The 24,151-nt window shown below is 41.0% G+C and overlaps 1 protein-coding gene and 1 long non-coding RNA gene across 9 annotated transcripts in view; one reads left to right on the top strand and one right to left on the bottom strand.

Moving 5' to 3' along the window:
• Positions 1–5,298: 5,298 nt before the first annotated feature.
• NBEA (neurobeachin) overlaps positions 5,299–24,151 on the bottom strand; it is a 349,991-nt gene continuing 331,138 nt past the window's right edge. For all 8 annotated transcript variants that reach the window (XM_083437001.1, XM_083437003.1, XM_083437002.1 and 5 more), the window contains 6 exons: positions 21,796–21,951; positions 21,539–21,709; positions 11,610–11,711; positions 9,769–9,965; positions 9,099–9,250; positions 5,299–7,114 (listed from right to left, as the gene is read on the bottom strand). In XM_083437001.1, coding sequence (XP_083293127.1) covers positions 7,024–7,114; positions 9,099–9,250; positions 9,769–9,965; positions 11,610–11,711; positions 21,539–21,709; positions 21,796–21,951 — 869 coding nt within the window. In that variant the 3' untranslated portion in view covers positions 5,299–7,023. The remainder of the gene's footprint in view (positions 7,115–9,098; positions 9,251–9,768; positions 9,966–11,609; positions 11,712–21,538; positions 21,710–21,795; positions 21,952–24,151) is intronic.
• LOC310676025 lies at positions 11,633–24,143 on the top strand. The gene is made up of 3 exons (XR_014510365.1): positions 11,633–11,735; positions 12,540–12,569; positions 22,684–24,143. It is a non-coding gene; the product is annotated as an uncharacterized lncRNA (long non-coding RNA).

Below are 24,151 nucleotides of genomic sequence, written 5' to 3'. Positions count from 1 at the left end.
GTAGGAACACAAGAGCTACCTCACTGATTTAGAACAAAGTGCTATCTACTGCTGCATTCTTTGGCCAAATGAGGCCAGGCAGTTGCTTCTGGGCAGCTCATAAGAAGGGCATGCCAGCAACAGCCATCTACCCCCGCCTCACCCCGCTAGCAGTTGTTGTCTGTCCCGAATCTATTACGAATCAGCCTCTATCAAGTCCCACCCACGCCCCAGTCACCTTTTTTTAAAATCAGAAAGGGCTTTCCTTTATATTACAGGCAGCAACCATTTTAGGTGCATCAGATATGTGCGCAACCATATATGCGTGCATTGTGCCAAACCTGGAAGGGACCAGAAAACATCAGAAAAGTGGCACAAAAAGTTCTCAGCTAAAGAAGTCCGTTTTAGTGGCGATCTGTCTTAATTTTGTTTCTAAGATCAACAATTTTACATTTGAATTTTTGCAAGGTTCCGGTCAGAACTTTGTGATTCATTAATTTTGAATTTGTCATCAAACCCTTGAACCCACCTCTTAACACTTCTGTGGTTTGGTTGTGTGCTCCTGCGGGGAAGAGACATACAAAGAATTCATTCAGGGTTTATCTTTAGTTACTTATGTTTCTATGAAAGCCATGGCACCATGCATGTGCTTCCCAGGAAGTCACCCATCCAGCACTGACCAGAACCAGACATGCTCAGCTTCAGCCAGGTAATGCCCTCAAGTGCCTTCAAAGCACATCTTGCTTCTCTGTGGTTTCCCTCTTCTGCTTCAGTAACTCACCTTTGAACATGTTTATTGTCCAAAGGACCTACCAAAGGACCTTGTTGTATTGAAAAACATGTTCGTTTTCTATTGCAAACATTGTAGCATTTGCACTCTTGCCTATCTCTTGCCTTCTTGCCAGCAATACATGTGTTTTTCTGGACTCTTTGCTCTCAATTATTTTTCTCATATTCCAAACATGTCCACTTTTTAAGGGAGAGCATCTCAGTTCCATGCTGGACCTGGACTTTGTATCTTTCTGGCATTTTCTCCTATGAAATTAAATATTACCATATTGGACTTCCCAGGTAGCTTTCCAATTACTTAGATAATTTAGAAGCAGAGATTGCAAAAGCAGTTGATAGGAGATGGAAAGACAGCTTAAGCTTTCACAAATGAAGGAAAAAAATATCGTATTTGATAGACTGGTAGATGTTGAGAGGAGGGTAAACCAAGCCCTGTGCAAACCACTAATACCCCACCCTGCCAGTTATTTTGCTATTCCTTGAATGACTTTTAGCATCACTGTGTGTCCAATGTTGCAGCTTTGGTATGTGTGGCAGCATAGACACAAGCAGGCCAAAATTAATCATATTTAGTAGCTCTCATTTATTGCACTGGAAGAGACTTACACACCTCCTGAAAAACAGGAGTTAAAATACTTGGGCTAAATCACAATTCCAGACACATAAAAGCGGTATATATCAGCTTCTGCTTCACAACAAAGCACATTGGAAAATGTAGCTATATGCTGCATACCAAGCTCTACATTTAAAAGATGTTCTTTTTTTATATGTAAGGGCGGGAGTAAGTTATGTATTTATATGCAACCATAGTGCTTTGGTGTGTGTGTGTGTTTTTGCAGGGGGAAGAATGTCTCTTGAAGTTATCAAAACTCCCCTTTATCTCAGGAAGTCTGTTACAGATGCTGTTATCCCTGCCGCATAAGGGCTTGCTTCAAACACACTGCTTCCCTGTCAGCAGGGCTGATACACTGTATTATAACAAGCCTTCTCCATAACAACTGTTCACAGGCAGCGCTTGTAGCTTTACATGTGCAGCCTGCAAGATTCCTTGCCAGCGTTAGGATGCTTCAGCTTCTGGGTCTCTAATTAGACCTTCTCCCCTACACTAAGAGTCTCTCTCTCCCCCCCCCCCTTTTTTTCTGGGCGGAGGGTGCCTTAGGAAGGAAGGAACAGGGGGAGGGCTGTGCAAAGCGGGTGAACAGTAGAAAGGACTAGGTCACCTGCATTTCACCAAACGGAGGACATAGATGATGCCTTCCTGGAACAGATGGCCAAGCATGCAAAAGGAAGGGAGATAGTAGTAATGGGGGACTTCAATTACCCAGATATTTGTTGGAGGTCAAACTCAGCCAAGAGCATAAGGTCAAACAGATTCCTCACTGGCCTTGCAGACAACTTCATTGTCCAGAAAGTGGGAGAAGCAACAAGAGGAACAGCCATTTTAGATCTGGTCCTAACCAATGTCGATGACCTGGTTAATGGGGTAGAAGTGGAAGGATCATTAGGCGCAAGTGATCATGCTCTTCTGAAGTTTACTATACAACGGAAAGGAGCAGCCAAGCATACTAGGACTCAATTTCTTGACTTTAAGAAAGCCGACTTCATAAAACTTAGGGAAGTGCTGGGTGAGATCCCATGGACAGTAATACTAAAAGGAAAGGGAGTTCATGATGGCTGGGAGTTTGTTAAGAGGGAGATAGTAAAAGCACAACTTCAGGCAATACCAATGAGACGGAAACATGGAAGGTGCCTAAAGAAGCCAGGGTGGCTATCTAAAGAACTTTTAACTGAGTTAAGATTAAAAAAGGATGTGTACAAAAAATGGAAAAGGGGGGAAACCACCAAAGAGGAATTCAAACAAATAGCCAGCACGTGTAGACACAAAGTCAGAAAAGCTAAAGCACAGAATGAACTCAGGCTTGCTAGAGAGGTTAAAAGCAACAAAAAAGGCTTCTATGGGTATGTTCGTAGCAAAAGGAAGAACAAAGAAACAGTGGGGTCACTCAGAGGAGAAGATGGTGAAATGCAAACAGGGGACACAGAAAGGGCTGAACTCCTCAATGCCTTCTTTGCCTCAGTCTTCTCCGATAAAGAAAACAATGCCCGACCTGAAGAATTTGGAGCAAATGATTCAGCAGAGGAAACACAGCCCAGAATAACTAAGGAGATAGTACAAGAATACTTGGCTAGTTTAGATGTATTCAAGTCTCCAGGGCCAGATGAACTGCATCCAAGAGTATTAAAAGAACTGGCAGATGTGATCTCAGAACCACTGGCAGTCATCTTTGAGAATTCCTGGAGAACAGGCGAAGTCCCGGCAGACTGGAGGAGGGCAAATGTTGTCCCTATTTTCAAAAAGGGGAAAAGAGAGGACCCAAATAATTACCGCCCAGTCAGTCTAACATCAATACCAGGGAAGATTCTGGAGCAGATCATTAAGCAAACAATCTGTGAGCACCTAGAAAGGAATGCTGTGATCACCAATAGTCAGCATGGATTTCTGAAAAATAAGTCATGTCAGACTAACCTGATCTCATTTTTTGACAGAATTACAAGCCTGGTAGATGAAGGGAACGCAGTGGATGTAGTCTACCTTGATTTCAGCAAGGCATTTGACAAGGTGCCCCATGATATTCTTGTAAAGAAGCTGGTAAAATGCGGTCTTGACTATGCTACCACTCAGTGGATTTGTAACTGGCTGACTGACCGGACCCAAAGGGTGCTCATCAATGGTTCCTCTTCATCCTGGAGAAGAGTGACTAGTGGGGTGCCACAGGGTTCTGTCTTGGGCCCGGTCTTATTCAACATCTTTATCAACGACTTGGATGATGGACTCAAGGGCATCCTGATCAAATTTGCAGATGACACCAAACTGGGAGGGGTGGCTAACACCCCAGAAGACAGGATCACACTTCAAAACGACCTTGACAGATTAGAGAACTGGGCCAAAACAAACAAGATGAATTTTAACAGGGAGAAATGTAAAGTATTGCACTTGGGCAAAAAAAATGAGAGGCACAAATACAAGATGGGTGACACCTGGCTTGAGAGCAGTACATGTGAAAAGGATCTAGGAGTCTTGGTTGACCACAAACTTAACATGAGCCAACAGTGTGACGCGGCAGCTAAAAAAGCCAATGCAATTCTGGGCTGCATCAATAGGAGTATAGCATCTAGATCGAGGGAAGTTATAGTGCCACTGTATTCTGCTCTGGTCAGACCTCACCTGGAGTACTGTGTCCAGTTCTGGGCACCACAGTTCAAGAAGGACACTGACAAACTAGAACGTGTACAGAGGAGGGCAACCAAAATGGTCAAAGGCCTGGAAACAATGCCTTATGAGGATCGGCTAAGGGAGCTGGGCATGTTTAGCCTGGAGAAGAGGAGGTTAAGGGGTGATATGATAGCCATGTTCAAATATATAAAAGGATGTCACATAGAGGAGGGAGAAAGGTTGTTTTCTGCTGCTCCAGAGAAGCGGACACGGAGCAATGGATACAAACTACAAGAAAGAAGATTCCACCTAAACATTAGGAAGAACTTCCTGACAGTAAGAGCTGTTCGACAGTGGAATTTGCTGCCAAGGAGTGTGGTGGAGTCTCCTTCTTTGGAGGTCTTTAAGCAGAGGCTTGACAACCATATGTCAGGAGTGCTCTGATGGTGTTTCCTGCTTGGCAGGGGGTTGGACTCGATGACCCTTGTGGTCTCTTCCAACTCTATGATTCTATGATTCTATGATTCTATGATTTCAAAATTAGAAATTTGCTAAACATAGATAGAATAAAGGTTCATGCATCTTCCCCTTGATGTTGGTGGAACAGCAGTGAGTATATTCAGAATATGTTTCATTACTGTTTCAGGTACCTTTTAGCTGCATAATACAAAGTAATATAATCTTCATTTTTATAGCAATATTTTTCAGGCTGACTTGTCAAAGGGATGAAGTATAGTTTGCTTGTACCCAATGAAACAGAAAGACTTGTGTAGTGTTAATGAGTTTCTATAGGAATCTTAGCAGTGGAAAGACAGGGTTTTCTTTCTTGCTAAATTAGCATTGTGCCTCTGAAGCTAGGAGCACAGCGATTTGCCTTTATCTTGTCTGTTGTCCCCCCCCCCCCCCAAATTAGTTATAAGGAAATTCAGATTGTTCGCATTGCAGTTTAGTTTGCTTTATAATTAAGAGTTGTTAATCTGTTAATTATTTATTGGACTTGCTTTTAGCAATTCTGCAATGTTTTAGTTACTTTTTTCCTATATGTTTTTATTATTTTATTTCATTGTTTCCACTTGGGGGTTGAAATGTTCCATGAAAACACTTGTGTGGGGATGTGGGTCTGGAGTCTGGCAGTCGCTCTGGGAGTTCTTAGCCAGGGTCCTTCTCCATGGACCAACCACTCCTGAGCTTATGGATGGATTGCATCTTTCTGATTTAATTTTGCAGGCAATGCATCTGACTAAAAATTTGAATTTCCTTTTCCACCAGCAACATGACATTTGGGTCAAATGTTCAATAAAAAGAGAAGCAATCCATGAATTCTTTGCATATTTTATTTTTCTTTTTGATTTCCAACTCACACACATCTGGCATATTTTACATCTTTGCAATAAAACATGGTTACAATAGCTTAAGGAATTTATATATCCAAAATATTTCACCATGATCTTGAGATGAAATGAACTTATCTTCCAGATGTTCAATATTCTCCCAATTCTAAGCTACAAACTCAAGATATTGCTTACAGACCAATGATGAATAACTTAATCATTACATTGATTCCCCATGATTTCAGAATTTTATAAATACAAACAACAATGAAGAAGGTATTTAGTGCTAAAACTTACTAATACAAGGTGGAGAACAAATAAGAATCACATCAATAAATAATGATATGTTTCTGGTGCCAGTACAAAGAATCCGTTACCTTGTTTTTATCTTTTTTAAATAAATGACTGCAAGTGAGTGTAAAGTCTGAGAAAATTACATTCCTGTTACATGCCTCATAGCCCTACCGACACAATATGTACATCTATGACAATACAGTCACCAAATATACAAAGAAGAAACATGAAGTAAAGTGTATATACCCCTGGGTGTGTTACTTGATCCGTAGAATGTGCGGCAAATTATCCTGATAGTCATCGTTACAGTATTGTCAGACATGAAGTGCCGTCAACAGAGAATGTGGCTTAATGCGTGACTTTCAGAAGAATGTAAAAGAACAACCCCAATGAAGCTAAGGTCCTTTTTAACCAAGCTTTATTTCCAAGGAAATGAAGAGAAAATCTTAATTGCTCTCTCCCTGCAATGTACAGTATGCCAAATGTGATGAATCTAGAAGTCTAGCACTCTTGCTTTGGTGGGAGTCATTAAGCACGCCAGCATCCTCTCATCTCTCTTCCGTGCTCCTGCCTTTCTATCGCGGTACTAAATTAATAGTGGAAGGATTTTCTCTTCCTCTTACAACGCATAAATATGGCAAACAATGGCTTCATATCCAAACGCTTCATGTCATAAGCAAAAACTCCACTTAGAAGGGGGGGTGGCTTGAGATTGAAAAGAGCAAACCATATTTCAGTGGCAATGACAAAACTGCGGCTTGTGCCCCATTTCAACCCTTAAATGCAAGCTGGGCCCTTAGGCAGTTCACTTCAACCTGTGAATGTCGCCGTTTCATCAAGACATTCAGGTTTAAAGTACATGCAAGTTGTAACTCCACAATAAAGTTAAGAAACATTTTTTTGTTCTTTATACAAGGTTTTACTTTTACAAAAGTATCCCTTTAAAGTTAAGATGTGCATCTGATGTACAAAGTATCAAACGTAGTTTATTTTAATCCTTTTAATTATTATTATTTTCAGCTTGAAAAGAGGCTGGAAATGGGAAATGTATGCTAGGTTCATGGCCCCAAACAATGTAACAACCGGACACAAGTTTCCTCAGAATATTCAAAAGTCTCTTGTGACGTTTTCTCCACTAGCTTTTCTCAGTAAACAAAGGTATATGAAATAATTACCAAAACATCTCCTAAGTCATTATAATTTACATGATACAAGCTCATTTCTGCAGCAGCTGGTGTTCGGTTGTGAAAAAACACACAAAGTAAAATGGTTGCTGACTACAATGGACAGCTATTGCTGGGTGTAATGGAATGTACAACGGAGGTCGATGCAGACTTGTTTTTCCACCAGAGATTATGCCTTTCAGTAGCACTTGTGCTCTCAATTTTGCCTTTGCTTTCAGTTCTTCACTCCGGTTCAATATCTATTCTGATGCTCATAATGCCACCGATTAAAATCTATATTAAAAGCTACAATGCTACCAGAAGCCATGCCAGTAATTAGAGTCCTGAAAAAGAGACAGAGACACAAACTGTACATACTGAGTAATTTCTTTAAAAAATGTTCACAGCAGTCAGGTTTTTCCACCCTCAAACTATACTTATGCTGATTCCAAAGATCATAGAATCATATTAGGCATACAGTGGTACCTCGGGTTACATACGCTTCAGGTTACATACGCTACAGGTTACAGACTTCGCTAACCCAGAAATAGTACCTCGAGTTCAGAATTTACCTCTGTACAAGAACAATGATGGAAATGTGATATTCTGCTACTGCATCTAACATGCTGCATAACACAGATGTATTTCTGGGTAAGCAAGTGAATGAAATTAGGGATTTTCATTGAGCCATGGCTGCCTCCATCTCGCCTCCGGTGTGCTGCTAATGAGAAGCCTTGGTCAATGAAAGCTGAAACCATGCCAACAATGAAACATGGTGAATGCTAGCCAGATTTTTCTTTCTTAAAAATTAAAATTGCACATGTAGATCCTGCCCTTCTCCAAAGGAAGTACAGTGGGATAGTCCCATGACCATCTTCACAACAACACTGGGAACAAGGCTGGCTCAAGACATTTAGGCATCTGAGGTGAACCACAAAATCTCCCCCTCCCAGAGAAGAAGGGGTGAGTGAAGATCTACATCAGGAACAAGGGGGCTTGTAATCAAATCAACCTTACCCAGTGGTTGAACTTGGAATAAAAAGCTGTTGCAGGGGGAAAGGGGCCTACTCAGCATCATGCTGGGCAGGTGCAGAGCTCAGGAGACCCCAGAGTGCAGCACTCATCATTTCTCCCCTAGGGTGGGAGGAGACCAGCAGATCTTCTCATTTGCCAAGAGACTGCTACAGAGGCAGCATTGTGGGGGCTACTGAGGAGGCAGCAGATCCGGCCTCCAAGGAGCATGCCGCAGCCATCAGTGCTACCGCAGAAGTGGCAGGCGATGCATTCCTTGGAGGCCGGATCTGCCCCTGTGGATCCTGCCACCTGAGGTGGTTGCCTCCCTTGCCTAATGGGTGGGCTGGCCCTGCCGGGGAAGGAAGGTAGAAATAACGAGTTGCTGACACACACAAAAACCTGGTACTGCTGCTGCTTACCTGAAAGGTGTGGAGGTGGAGCAGGGCAGATGTGAGGTCAAAGCTGTGCAGGTTCACTAGCAGAAATGGTGGATTGGCTCTGTCAGTGTTTGCCTGCACATCCATGATCTCACCGCCATCCAGGTAAGCAGCAGCGATACCGAGTGGCTCCATGGCATCAGTTGCTCATGAAATTAATGTTTGGCGCTTCTAACTTGCATCATAGCTGAGGAGGGGTTTGAACTTGTAACATCCCAAGGGATTCCAAGCATGAGATTCTATCTGGTACACCACGTTACTATCCACAATCCTGACCGTGGGAGTCTCAGCGTTATAGCATTAAACCGATGTTTCACAAGCGGGTAAGCTGGCTCTTCACACTCCATTTTGTGTTTGGGTGTAGGGAAAGAAACAAATGCTTACAGATTCAGTAGTGGAGAGCATGCATATGTAGAACCACCCCAGGGAGGTTCGCCTGGTGCCTTCATTATAGGCAACAACGTCCCTCTTCAACCAGGCCTTTGACTGATTACTATTCTACAGCCTTTTAAATGTGTCTGTGGGAAGCGTGGGGTATTGGTTTTAATTATTTACATGTGTTTTTATCTTCTGTTTTATTCTGTGGACCGCCCTGAGATCTTACGATGAAGGGCGGTATATAAATTTAATAAATAATAACAATAATCTCTGCCTTTAAAATGTAAGGAAGTAGGAGCCCAGTTGAAAATGCAGCATGAGGAGTCTCCCGTAATGCAGCAGAATTGAATGAGGAAATTAGAAGCTGTACTGCTTAATCCAGAAATCATGGAGACGTGAATTGTATTGTGTGCTTCAAAGAGAGGCTGAATTACTGGGGGGGACAAATAACATGTACAAGTTTGAAGAGGCTCACTGCTTCTCTTGGGTTGCAACTTACCTCTGATCATGAGACAGGTCCATTGCCCTAATGCCAGCATCACAGCCAGGGTAAATGTAGAGCTGCTTGAAGTCACAAGCCTGCCATACTTCCACGACTCCATTATCACCACCCGTAACCAGGTTCTGCCCATCGCTGCTCAGGAGGATAGCCTACAGATGAGCCAAAATGAGTAGTGACATTAAATGCTGTGTAGACTAACACAAACAGTTTCTGTGAGAGGATATTTCCTTGTCCAGCCTAGGACAGGAGCAAAGAAGGCTTTGCTGGAAGTCACCATGGATCATTTCTGACTTTGCCCTGCAACAAAGGTGCCATCAGTAACACCTCAAGAACTCCCTTTACTCTCTCCGAGGTGTCAGTGATGGATTGGACTCCTCAGGGCCCTGTATTCATGTCTTGGCTCCTAGTCAAGGGAGGACAGATGTCAAGCCATGTAAACTTTTAAAGCACAGACACTTTAAAATCTGTATGTCTAAAACAGATATACAGGAATCATCAAGTGCTCCGTTTTAAAAACAGAGAGTTCAATTCTAGATTGAATTAGAGCCGAGATGTTTTTCCAGTAAATGTGATCCCTAATTTTACAGTGATCCCTAATTTCTCATGAGACTTCTTCGAGCATTACTGTTGTTATACATCATAATAAGTTCTGAGAGGAAATACTTACCCTGGTTGAGTCGTTGATCTCCATCTGTGCCAAGAGTTTTCCATTAATGCTAAAATTGCTGAACCTGCCTCGTTCATAGTAGATGATACAGTGGCCTTCACTAGATACTGAAATTAAGCGAGGATACAAGCAGTTTTCTGTTCCTTCAAGTGCTCTCAGCAAATCTCCAGTAATTGTGTGCACCAGGCAAGGTCCTTCTGTATATTGACAAATAATACAGTATATATAACAGAGAGGCACATAATTTAGTTAAATTATGCCAAATGCATACAGAGATGGCACATAGTGGTATAGAAACAGTGAAAGAATGTGCAGGGGAAACAATGTCTTTGATCTAAAGTGGCACTTCAGCAAAGTGAAATATACATTTAAACAGTGAATCGCTTTCAAGTAGTGTGCACATGTGTGTGTATATTTTCACATTTCCGTTGCTGAGCAGAACAATCCCAGCCCACAAATCTGCTGGCTGGAAATGGTTAGGAATCAGGTGGTGGTTCCTTCCGGCCAACAAACAGGAGAAATGCTGCTGGGGAGGTTACATCTAGCACAGAGGCTTCCAATACACCCACAGAAACCTCCACCAGTGGTGTTTCTGCAGGCAATAGATGCTACTATAGCTGCCCCCCAATGCTCTACGGATGAAGTAGATGTGGTTTTGGATATATTTCATTTCCCCACGAGGCTCCAGGACCATGCAAGTCTGGAGCTGGTGTAGGCAGTTTTCCCACTGGTTACAAATTAGTTGATTTAAAAAAATGGGGGTAGGGAGACACATTGTTTCCCTTACCCTGGTGCCTAATGCAAGCCAGGAGGTCTTTGAATGTGGTGGATCACCCACCACTTCATTTTCCTACCTCACTTACAATTGTGGTATGAATGTTTAAAATGATATTTTTCTGAAGCAAGTCAGCGGTCTAAGTCATTGCACTCTGTCCATATTTATCAAACATTTAGTATCTGTACAGCAGGGACAATTTTTAGCTGAAGTTTGGTGCTATCTTAAATAGTTGTGTTTGTGACTCTGAATGTAAGAGGATGACATACTTCTTTTCGTACCCTACTGCAGCAAGATATTTGTCATTCTGATACAAAACCCGAGATATGCAATGAACAATACATCCTTTCAGCCACATCTTGGATATCATTGTATGAAAATTATCGAGGAAGTGAACTATAACACAGTTTTGTCTTGCTTTTAAGTATACTGTGCAGCAGACTAGCTTTTTTGAGACAAATGTTCGTGTGGTGATAAATTAGTTGGATTTTAAGGTGCCACAGGACTTTTTTGTCCCTTTGGCATCAACAGAAAAGCACAGCAGCTCTTCTGGAATCATGCATACAAATTCAATACACAGAATGACTGAGGCATTTTCTTAGATGCATCCATTAAACTCATGATTTGTACACACAGTTTGCAGCAGGTGGGCAAACCCATTTACTGCCTTCCTGCCTCTGCTCCTTCCTTCACTCATAAGCATCATTGATACTCAATTTTCCACACCTCAGAAACTATTCCCATCCCTAGGAGTTTTTAAGAATAAAACTTTCCACTTTCACTAGACCAGCCGAAACTATTCACAAACAATTAATTATTGAATTTTCAATTCAGCAGCTAGGATGCTTGCAAACCTGCACGGGCTCATAGCAGCCCATGGCAGCTGAGGCAGTGGTGGAAGTTTACAAGCAGGCAGGCTGGTGGCAGATGAAGCTCTGCAGAGGATACAGAAATTAAAATATACAGCATGTAGGATAATGAGAGGAGGGTGAAATTATACTTATCCTGAGGCAAATCTTACTGATGAGGAAGTTTCAAATTTGTAAGACTAAAATTGACAACTGACCTTTAGCACCACTTATGACAAGTCCCAGTTCGGCACACACTGATACGCAGACGACTTCGTGGTCGTGACCAGTCAGAACAGCTCTGGGAGCAGGATAATCACCTAAAACAGATCACACACAAAAAGGTAAGACATCTCACGTAAAATATAATTCATCAGCAACAAATCAGATTCAAACTGGCTTTGTAACTTTTTATCTTTCGTTGAACCCCTGTTTCTCCACCGATTGGCTCACTCTTTGTTGGGCTTGAGCTAAGAGTTCATAATGTCCTTTTCTATATTCTCAGAAGCAACATAAAAACAGTAGGCTTTGTAATACCTTCTGGAGGAAGGATTTCTCTGGTATTAACCTTCTGTATAGTCAAGAATAATAAAATCTTTGGGGCAAAACTAGAGATGGCCAGATCTGTCCATTTCAGTTTCTTTTTCCAATCCTGAGTTCAGTTCCTCACATTTGCACATCAATTTGCAAAACAATTTTTTATAGAATTTCATAGACTCACACAAAAATAGAATTGTAGAGTTGGAAGGGACCACAAGGGTTATCTAGTCCAGGAATCTTTTGCTCTGCATGGAGCTAGAACCTATGACCCTGAGATTATGAATCTTGTGTTCTACCAACTGAGCCATTTTATGCATCTTTGTGTATAATTTTTGCCTAATATACACACTTTTGCAAAGCAATTCTTTCATCTACATTCCCCCAATCTATGCTTTTTAATGCACACTTTACATGCATTTTCATAGACATTCCTTGGCTGGAGAACTGAATCGCAAAATTCAGAGAAATGTGAAATTTGAAGTATAGGTGTGTTTCAGTTTCTGTATTGTTTCAGGAAGTGGTAGATTCACCTTCAAGTGCAAACTGAACTGAATTTCTCCTACTTCTCTGGGCAAGACTAAAATTTCCTTCTTGTTTTCCTTCCTAAGATTGGATTAGACATTACAATCCCTGCCAAGGTGAGTTGTTATGGTCTTCTCCATGAGAACTCACTTGCAGCGAGGGAACAATGAGAGAGTTCCTTGGGTAATGGCCAGCAGTGGCCAGCTGCTATATTCTTAGAAGCTGGAAGAGAGGTTTTGAATTTTGATACTGGTTAGTAACTATATTTCTCTTGTTCGTATATTATGCTTCTTCATGAAGCAAAAAACTAACTAAGTATAATCACTTATAAGACATGTGGTGTGCTCTAATATTTTAAAGTCCAGCCATGAGATTTAGAAATGTAAGCATGGTTTGAAAATAAGCTTTTAAAATAAATAGTGGATTGCAATGTACATTCATATGACACTAGGACCAGAGGTTTTAGGGAAACACCTTTTTTAAATAAGAACAACAAAAAAATCACAATAAAATGCTAGGTACTATAATTTGCACCAAAAAGAAAAAGAATAGATTGAAAAGAATTATTTTAAGCAGCACAGTCAACACACTTATATTTATGATGCAGGCAGGATTAGTCTGCAAGACTTTGCCACTCCAAGCAACTGCAATTTTCCAGAGGATGGGGGTGCAAATCTAAGATCACTTGCAACAGGGCACACCTGTTACTTTGCTCTGTATATTGGTGTGACCACTTGTGTCCCATGTGCTGTCTAACCAGGCTGCCTAATTATGGATGGTGCCTACCCTGGTTTCACAGCACTTTGGCTGGTGCTTATTTAGTGCTATTTAGTCACTTATAGACTGCCTTTCATTGTTAAAACAAGGCAATTTGCAAAATAAAACCAGTTTTATAAATAACAATAGAACATAAGCCAGAATATTTAGAGTTCAGTAATGCAAATAGAAAGGAAATTCTGTTCACATGTTTGTGTGTGTGTTTCACATTCTTTCTTACTTAAGCTCTACAGGAATACGTTGGCAGTAATATTATGAAGGGTCAAATTACTATGAAAACCATGCAAGTTTTTGGCCAAGATGTGGGTCAGGCTCTGTCAAATGTTCCCAAACTGGAATAACTGTGTTGGGTTTTCCTGCTTTCTATTAAACTTTGTCATGTGTGGGTTTCTTGGCTCAGTCTAGCCTCTTGTTCAAAGGTCCCATAGGGTGTGGACTGATCTTTCAAGGCTTTGGAATATGGAAGATCTTGCTTCAATGAAGTGAGTTAGAAAAGCCAAAAGGCAGGATCCTTTCAGAAGGGGTCAGTTTTGACATTAGGTCAATAGTTGACTTGGGAGGGACTCCTCATTTTAGTACTCCACCTCCATGAGCAGTATAACATTAAAGTTATGCACTCAGGTGAAAGGTCAGCTCTTCTGTGAACCCACCACACCCACGTGCTACAGTTTGATCAGGTCTCCCACTGTCCTCCCATTTCTCTTGATACTGGAGAACCTCAGCTTTGTACATTTTGAGTATGTTATTTGGGTCATGATTGCAATTAGCATGCTCTATTTGGTTATGTTAATAGCAGACTCAAGGAAGCTTGAACAGCCCAGGGCCATGGGGATAGAAGGGAGAAACTACCTCTCTCTCTCTCTCTCTTTCTCTCTCTCCTTGACAAGTCTCCCATTTTTGAAGCTGCTATTTGCATTTCAGTGGAAGCTTCCACTGAGATCAAAAGAGCCTTCTCTTGAAATGTAAATAGGAACTTCAGAGAAGCCCTTTTTTTGTAAAACTATGCAGGAGAGAAAGAGTTAAACCTTCTCTGCCCACCTCTTCATAATCCTAAGGTTGTTCAGACATCCCCACAGCTGTTACTTAAACAACAATAACAACAACTGTTCTAGTTACAGGTAGGCAGCCATGTTGGTCTGCCGTAGTCGAAACAAAATTAAAAAAATCCTTCCAGTAGCACCTTAGCACACAAAAGCTCATACCAATAACAAACTTAGTTGGTCTCTAAGGTGCTACTGGAAGGATTTTTTAAATTTTGTTTCAACAACAACTGTGCATGTTAATTGCACATGCACAATGTCATGTGGTATCTAGTTTGCTGTTTGATCCATGCTTTAGAGTTGATTTAAATGTACATTAATTGATGTGCAGGAAGAAATTATGATTTATGAAGTACTGTACACTAAAGACATAGGAGAGAGTGTAAAGGAATCATGTCTAAAAACATGATTACTGATACTATGCCGCTCCCTCACTGCCCCCTGACAGCTTTCCAGTCATATATTAATTGTAAGCGTAATTCTGAAAATTGCCACTTTCAATGTGTTCCTATGTGCACTTTGGGAAACATTCTGGGTGGTATTCAACTAGGTTTTACTCAGAATAAACCCATTAAAATTAATGAACATGGCTAAGTTACAGCCATTAATAACAATAGGTCTACTCTGAGTAAAACTTAGTTCAATACCACCCCCCAGGTTGAAAAAAACCAAAAACCTAAGATTTCTCCACATGTGTAATAAATGCACCCATAGCTGACATCACTTGCACAACAGGATTAAGTTTGCAAGGGGAAGCATACATTTGGAATTTCTTAAGTCTCAATGTATCACTTTTCAAGCAAAAAAAAGAGTTGTTTAGAAACAGGTTTTGTTGTATGTCTCAGATTATCCACCACTTGCAATAAATTAAACTCAGTCCAAACCTCCGTTTCAAAATAAACAGACACATATTTGCCATGGAGAACAAAGACCCATATGCGCATAGAAAAGAGCCAGAGAAGATCAAGGTTATTACAGAATTTGGGGTGTACAGGGAGACGATAAGGAAAAGTGAGAGTAGTTTCCCTGTTGTGAAAGAGGATGCAGGACTGGCACCAGCATTGTCTGAATGGATTGTGTGTGTGCGTGACAGTGAAAACGAGAAGGAAGCTAGGAAAGACTCTGCAATACATCTGTTCTGTGTCTCTGGGCAGGATGTGCAAGGTTTTGATAGGAAGGGGCCGTTTCTGTGGTTTACTGCATCTTTTGTTGACTCTGTATTGCTAGCATAAGGGATATGGAGGTGAAAAATAGAAATTACGTAAAGGAATGATGCAATCCTCCGAAAGATGTTTGCATCCTTTCACCTTTCCTGACACAACAGCCCATTACAGGGAATGACCACAATGAATGACTGCAATTTTTAAAAGTCTAGTGGCATTTGTGCATATGCTACGTGAAGCATTTGATTAGAGATGGGCAACTTGTTCAGCACAAAGAGTCATATAGGAAACACATCAGGAGACAAAGAGTCTCGGCTCAATTGCATATTTCAGAAAGATGCTAAACTACAGCTGGCAGAGGGCTTGAACTTATTCTACAATATTCTTATTTTGAAATTGCTATTCTCAAATGTGAATTACTTGAGTTGGCCCTTGAAAAACCTTGAGAGTTTTTTTGACAGTTGAAAGGAAAGCAAAGAAAGGCAAACCAGCCCATTATCTCTATTATGCATGATTCTGGAATACCAAACACACAGTTCTCACTGAAGCTGCAGGTTATCTATAATTAAATTGAATCTGTACTGTGATCCACTTCATTTGCCAAGGCAAGAGCCCACGAGGACCAATATGGTCCTTGAAAACAAATTTTTAAAGAAATCCTAGCTATACTATGCTTTCCAAAGCCTTTAGAATCAATCATAGCTTTGCAATAACAGTGAGTATCATTTCACCCTTTAGGGACAAATGAAAGAAAATACAGTTTTAATCAGAGATATATTCTTCCAACAAAGCCACTGTGTGGGGGAGGAAATCTCACCCCACATTACATTTCACTGCAAAAGGCAGAATGTCATGGACCTTAGCAATCATTCACAATCCAGTAAAATATTCTGTCACCAGCACATCACCACTGATAGATGCAGCGAGAGGTTAAAGGCTGTGGCACCAGGGGAGCTGCAGGTGAAACTTGACCACTGTGAATTGAAACAGCATCACTTTGAACTCACAGTAATTTCCCCAATGTGGCACCTCTGTATCTGCAGTAGAATCACTTCAGGGCAAAATGATAAAATATACGAGACCAAGCTACCAAAACAGTTCCCTCAATGTAGTTTAAAATAAGACGCTCGCTTTTGTTCTCCGCAATGGACATAATATGTGATTTGATTTCTGTGGAAGACCGAACGTCTTCCAATTCTAAATAGATAAATATTATTAATCTTTTTTTTATTCTGAGATGTGCTCGTTTCCTTGCAACCTAATATTTCAGGTGCAATGGAAACCTCTCTCTCTCCTGCCGCACCCCAGTTTTAGAAAGCACAGTAGCACACTGCCAAAAGTACAACGGGAACAGTTGTTTTAAAAAGCAGGAGCCATCAAAGCATCTCGTCCTTCGCAGAACAGTTTTCTTATCTGAAGGAAACCAAGAGCACTGAAAACTAAGCATTTATACAATCACCTATAGACCAGGTAGAGGCCACAAAAGATCCCGAGGATCAAATCCCAGGGAAGAAGCACTGTTCCTTACTTTTCTCTACAACAACCTACCTGTGGGTAAGCAGCCTAGATAACCAGCAGGCCTGACATTGCTATCCTATTCTAGTCCAGGAAAGTGAAGGCTCGGACACATGAAAGCACTTAAAAATGCAGCATATAGCAAACAGGTGTGTGTTCCTGGCTCCCTCCATTCCCCATGTTTCTTCTGCTCCATTGCTTCCCACACCTGCAGAATGGGCAGATACCCATTCCAATTCCCTGTGCTGTTTTTTGGGAGGAGAGGGAGGTCACAGCAGGATTTGCTGCTGCCGCCACCACATCTCCTCTAGGAATCTCTTTCCTATTTTCATTGTGAGTGATGGGCTGGAAGAGAAGCTATTCTGACAAGAAATCCAACAATGAACGCTGGGAATGCCATCTTGTGCCTTGTTACAAGCCATGGCCTGAAGAGGGTTCACACCTGCCCTATGACTATTTCTTGGGCTCTGATAGGAAGCTCCCTTAGGCCCTGGGGAGTTAATTTCTGTGTCCCTGCTCTTGATAAGCAGCTGAAAGGTTGCACCAAACCTGGGGTTGCATCTGTCCCTCAATAGACAGGAAATAAGGCATACAAAATTCACATGGCTATATTTTTGTGGGAGGAAACGGTGAAATATAAGGGGCACAAGCATGTATGCAAGTCTGACTGCAAACACAGATATGTGAGTCTGTGTGACCTTTTTTATTAAGCAATCAAAAGCCATTTTACCCCTGAGTTGGCCTAACACAGTTTCAATGCGATTTTGAAGAAACTATACTGAAAACAACAGATCTGAGTGTGCAAACAAAGCCTGCTGTACTAACCACCTCTCAAATAACATAAAGTTAGAAGAAATAAAATGTAGGAATGCAGGGGATGTTTTAAGTCTAATGATCCTCTCCTTCCAATTTATTTAGAGAGTCTTTTAGGTTTGAAATATTTACTTACAAGTGACTTAAAATACCTTGAAAAGTGTTATTCAAAAAAAATCAATGTTGCTCTCTCCCTGGAATTCTTTATAGACACATTTAGTATTTCCAATGCACGGGGCTGTTTACTACAGTCATTTATTGAAGTACTGAACTTTCCCTTTAAGCATATGTAAAATGTGTCAAGTGATACAAAATGCACTTCAGTGTCTTTAAGGGATATTTCCTATAATTGGTCCACAAACTGAGCTTTGGGCTGGTTGACACAACACGCTCATAGTGCTCAATGCAAACACGGCCAGGGAAAGCAACGTTAACTAACACCTCTGGTGACTATCTGGTATGTAATGAGAAATGTCAAGTCCCAAGATCAATGAAGTTTCAGACTCTGGGGACACAACAGGAATAGCATTGATCCTTTTAAAGAAACCAGTCAAAGGCTGAACGCAATATATTGCACAGATAGGCTCAAGAGGATAAGCGGCCAAGTCCACAAAAAATTCAATCAGCTCTTAGCACAAGCTGCCGGCTCCATTCTCCTTCTTTTCATGCAAGGAGAAGGTTCCAATTAAAGTGTGCAAATTAATTTTTATCACTTCCAAATTAGTTTCTGAATTTGTGTCGGTTTCAGAAGAAAACATCTGTCCTTCACTTTCGTTGTTGCAATTTCAGCTATTTAGGTATTTGTTCAAAGATTCAGATTTTTTTCCTCAACCTTTGTTTTTTGTTTTTAAATGTTTGTGTATCTGTATAATATAGCAACTCATCTATTTAAGTGCAGGCTAGAGATGTAAATGAAACAATGCAAATTCATGGTCAGAATTAGATTCACCAAGTTATGGAAATGGTTTAGGTGGAACAGTTTAGTAAATGATAAAATAAACACCTGTTTTCTCTAACTATTACTTTGCATAGCCTGATTCAAAACAGTATCTGGCACAATGATCCAGGATATCAGCACTTCACATGCCCCAACTTTTACAGGCAGTGGTAAAGGTAAAGGGACCCCTGACCATTAGGTCCAGTCGTGGCCGACTCTGGGGTTGTGGCGCTCATCTCGCTTTACTGGCCGAGGGAGCCAGCGTACAGCTTCAGGGTCATGTGGCCAGCATGACTAAGCCGCTTCTGGTAAACCAGAGTAGCACACGGAAACGCCGTTTACTTTCCCGCCGGAGCAGTACCTATTTATCTACTTGCACTTTGACATGCTTTCGAACTGCTAGGTTGGCAGGAGCAGGGACCAAGCAACGGGAGCTCACTCCGTTGTGGGGATTCGAACCGCCGACCTTCTGATTGGCAAGTCCTAGGCTCTGTGGTTTAACCCACAGCGCCACCCGTGGACCCTACTCCAAATACTGTACCCTCCTATCATGAAACCTCAAACTGCAATCTGCACACAAGGGCAAAAATGAATGGGGCTGGGGCATGGGAGGTGCTGAGAATCTATACTATTACAATAGTTCAATGCTATAACAGATTTGCCAGTCCTATTGTGGCAAAAGCCAATACAGATTCCTAGTTGCCTAAATAGCTTGCAGCTTCCATGGAGGCTCAACTCCCTCCATGTGCTACACAGTCCAGAGCATCAAATTTGTTACTTTAAAAAATGCAAACTCTTTTCTGCTGGAAATTTTCAAATGTAAGAAGCTTTCAGGGGTTCCAGCTCCAGGGAGCCAAGCCCTCCCCCCCATATTTTTGGGTAGGAGCCAGCCCCACAATGTCCACAATTGTGGAGGTGAAGCATGGAGCTGATCGCAACACAACTCCAGTGGACTGCTCCTTCCCCTCCTCCTTCTGCTGTGGCCCTCCACAGGTTTGAAACAGCCTTCTGCCGGTGGTGGTGCCAAGAGGAGGAGGAGGAGAAGCTGCCAGCCATGAAGCCACTGGCTTGTTGCTGTTGCTGGTTGTTGCGCACATTAACTGGCACATGCTAATACCCCTCATGGTGCAATTCCATATATGTCTCTTCGGAAGGGTTCAGTGGGGCTTGTTCCCAGTCCCAGGTAAGTATTGTGCATAGGATTGCATCCACAGTCTCATGAATAGCAGAAGAACTAGCAATGGGGCATCTCAGCAATGTATGAGCAACTAATTTAGTTTCTCTTTTAGAAATGATCATGTGTACATGCACATGTATGTGAAATTTCAAAATACAGGTTTACAAGTGCTGATTTACCAAAATAAGGAAAGGAGAGACCCTCCTTTATATGATTTTTTGAAACAACTGAAGTTCCTTTTAGTAATTGGATGCACTGAAGCTGAAATTGATAATTAACTGTCTTTCAGCTTAAAGGATCATTAGAAAGTCAAGCACCTAGCCCACATAATTACTGTAACCTGACATTTTTCTTTTGAATTCCTTACCTCCTTATGCTCTGTGATATAAAATATCTTATCTGTGTCTCCAGATGACAGCTTTTGAGAAACTAATCCTTTTCTGAAAATATCATCTGCATCTTCCTAGAGATTCATTTTAAAGATGTTAACTAATTGGATTTAACCTACACTGTACATCTCACTTTCATTTTTCTTACAAGATAAGCCCTAATCTCCTGGCAGTAAATGTACAGGAACTGTAAATGTTACAAAGAAATATTTCTTAATATAACTGCTCTGTTGACTTAACACTGTGTTGCCCAGTTTAAATATAAGATCTGGGGCTGACCATACTGCCATCACAAGTGGTGGATACAGCCACTAGTAAAATAAGTAGGGTAACCCAGTGAATTTACAGTCATAGGTCAACAATGACAGTATCAAGGAAGTATGATGGAATTAGTTGGGTAGCACTACAATCTTCATGAAATATTAACAGATCACCTTGCTGGTTCTGTGGCATGGCAAATGAAGAGGGCCATATATATTGTTCCTGCACTCACGGCCAGATGTTTTGGACTACAACTCCCATCCGCTACAGCCAGCATGGCCAATGATCAGGGATCATGGGAGGTGTAGTCTGACAATATCTGGAGAGCACCAGTTGGCTATGCCAGCTCTAGAGAGAAGTGCTGGATTACCAAATACGCAGAGTAGCACCGGCCTATGGGCTGCACACCTTTTAGGGGCCCTGAGAAGAAAATTACAATCAATGTGATCCCACTAGAGTGTGCACATGAGGCACTGCTGGAGAGATCATGATGGCTGAGGTAGTAAACACTGAGGGGGTGGGAATAGAAGAAAGCCACAACAGGAAGAAGATGAACAGTCCATGTATTTTCAACAAACCTCTGCAAATAAGTAACATTCATTGTTGGATTTTGCCTGTAAAGTCAATTGGATGACTCAAATATTTAGTTACATATATGTGTGTGAATTATATATATATATATTTAAAAGGTTATAAGAAATTCTGCAAAATACAAAGCTATATGACTTATACTTGGGGACAATTTGAAAAAGCTACTTAAAATGTTATTTAGGCTCTATAACTGCTTGCTCTGTTCTTCCCAAAGTGGCAAGCTATCTGGTATTATGCATATTATTTTTCCTATTTGATTTTTAACTTTTTAACAAACATGTAGCCCACAATTTATGATTACTATAAAACAGTGTTTACAGAATGCGTACAAAGTTTTACTGTCATTCTAAATGTAAAAAATGATGATTAAAGGCAAACACTACATACATGCACACATAAACTACAGAAATTTATGAACTTACTGCTATTTGGATTGTCACCAATGATATGATGTCGGCCACTCCAGTACCACAGCAGTAATGTAGCATCACGAGAGCCAGAGACTATGTAGCAGTCTCCGCCGATATAAGATTCTGATCTTGCAAGGCAAGTGACTACATCCCAGTGGCCAAACACAATCTGAGTTAGCTTGCCTACAACAAAGAAATGCTGTGTTACTGATGTTTTTGTTTTAGAGCATTACAAATAGAAATGCAAATAACTTTAATGCAAGGCCTACCTGTTTCTGTGGAATAAACTCGAAAGCTCTTGTCCCAGAAACCACAGATAAGAATGTAGCGATTATCGGCTGTGACCACAAAACAATGAGCATTGATCTGAATGCTTTGATCCACAAGATCTGTGATTTGCCGTTTGTTCACACCAGAATTATTAGCTGCCGAAAAAGAAAAAGCAATTTCACCATTTAATTTTGGGAAGATGGACTTAATGGTAACATGGTTGTCCCAAGCTTTTCGAAATCTGAAACTAATAGAAGTAGAAAGAAACATCATAAAACTGGGAAGACAAAATGGCCATAGACTCACAACCAACCTTGCAACTCAGAAAAGATTAACATGCCTTCAGACCAAATAGTTCCTGATGATGCATGTCTCAGGCTCCAAGGAAGGCAAAAAGACTTCTAGGGCTACTGATCAATCTGTCTCAGAGGAAATTGCTTCCTTATCTCAAAACCCACCCTTAGTTTATTTCAAAAATTCCCCTCTGAGCTACCCCAACCTCTTGTCTCCAGGGCTGGAATCATATGACAGCTAAGTTTATAGTGGCTAATTTAAAGCATTCTGCAGGCAATTCTAACCATATGAAGGTTTGTCCATTTGTAGTCCTTGGCCAAGTGGTAACATGGAAGCTGAGGGCATCATAATGACTGGCTCACTGCATGCCATAGGGGAGAAAAATATGATTGTCTTCCCTTTAGGTTAGAACCAGAACATGAGCACTTTTAAAGTATCCACTATGGGGTAAACAGTTGTGTGATTCCAGCCCAAATGTGGTAGGTTTTGATTTCCAGATGAAGTGGGATGTGGAGAAGAAGCCTTAATTTGTCCAATGTAGAAGGCATCCAACAGGCTTTATAGAATGCAAACATTTTCCCCCCCATTTCCAGCTCATACTGCAATACAGTTTCCCTACCCCCACCCCATCAACCCCTCTAGTGTATTATCCTAAAGTAAAAGAAAATACACCAAGGAAACATGTAAGTCTTTATTGTTGGGTCAGATCTGTGCAACTTGGTTCATAAGCTGAGGGAGTAGGGTGATGACTGAGAAAGATTGCTTCATTGATCTGTTGCACATTGTATCTTGCTGACTGGAGAGGTTTCTTCACTGACACCTGCCTTTGTTTTCTTACACCTACATACCTATACGATGGGGAACCAACTCAAGCAGTTTACATTTTAGATTTGGTTTGTTGACATGGTCCATAGCCACTCCCCCCCCTCGTATTAGTTGCATATCTTGCCTTAGCTTTAATAAGATTAAATACTAGCAATCAGAATGTGTCATGAAAAGTTGCTTCTTGCCTCACTGCTATTATGCACACTTCAATTCAAATAAAAAGTAGTTTGATTGTCACTACTTATGGCCAGAGTGACTTACATCTGCATAACAATTAACACCCACTGCTGTGCCAATCTAAAACCACCATCAATTCACTAGGCTAGTGTAACACCTTTAATGTAAATTGATGCAATTATTAATTTCAATTATCAATTATTGTGCCCCATCCTATAAATGTTTTGCCAATTTCACAAATGTGAAATTGTTCATCTTCTAACAAAATTAGGCAGCTTTGTGGATTACACCAAATTATTCAGGATGCTAAAATCCCAGCAAACTGTACTGTTTTCTCAAACAGGGTGCATAACCAACAAATGAGATTTGATGCATACTGGAACAAACAAACAAGAAATAAATTTTAACTTCAAGCGCACATAGTTGAGATCTAAAATGGCTATGCTAACCAGAAAAGAGTTCTTGGGCTTATGGCAGCTCAATGAAAATGTCATTTCCGTATGCAGCAAACCAGATGGGCCACAGATTTAGGGCAGCCTTCTTCACACAATGCATAATTAATTTGCAGAGCACACAATGCAGTGATGGCTACTACATTTGATAGATTTAAACAGGGAATTTAAGAGATTCATGGATGATAGGACTATCACTGACCACTAAAGGGACAGGTATATAGAACTTGCATATACACTTCTGACACCAGTTGCTAGAGGCAAAGAAGCAGGGATAGCTGTTATTTCTTTGATATTAAAAACTGCAGTGTTTTTCATTCTTTAAAGCCAGGGGTAGACAGTAACAAAGGACGCTTCCTTATACTGAGGCAAACCACTGGTCCATCTAGCATAGAATTGCCTGCTCTGACTGGCAGCAGATGTCCAGGGTTTCAAGCAGTAGCTTTTCCTAGAGAAAGGAGGAATTGAACTAGGGACTTTCTGCATGCAAGGCAGATGCTATATGGTCCTTCCCTCCTCCTTGAAGTCTTCTAATTCATTATGAAGCACATTCAATATGTTTTGAACACATCACGTTCTAATAAACAGATACTTTATATTCTCTGAC

The sequence above is a fragment of the Podarcis tiliguerta genome (assembly GCF_965153285.1).
Source record: "Podarcis tiliguerta genome assembly, chromosome: 4".
NCBI classification, from domain to species: domain Eukaryota; kingdom Metazoa; phylum Chordata; class Lepidosauria; order Squamata; family Lacertidae; genus Podarcis; species Podarcis tiliguerta.
This window is presented reverse-complemented; position numbering and strand designations above follow the sequence as displayed.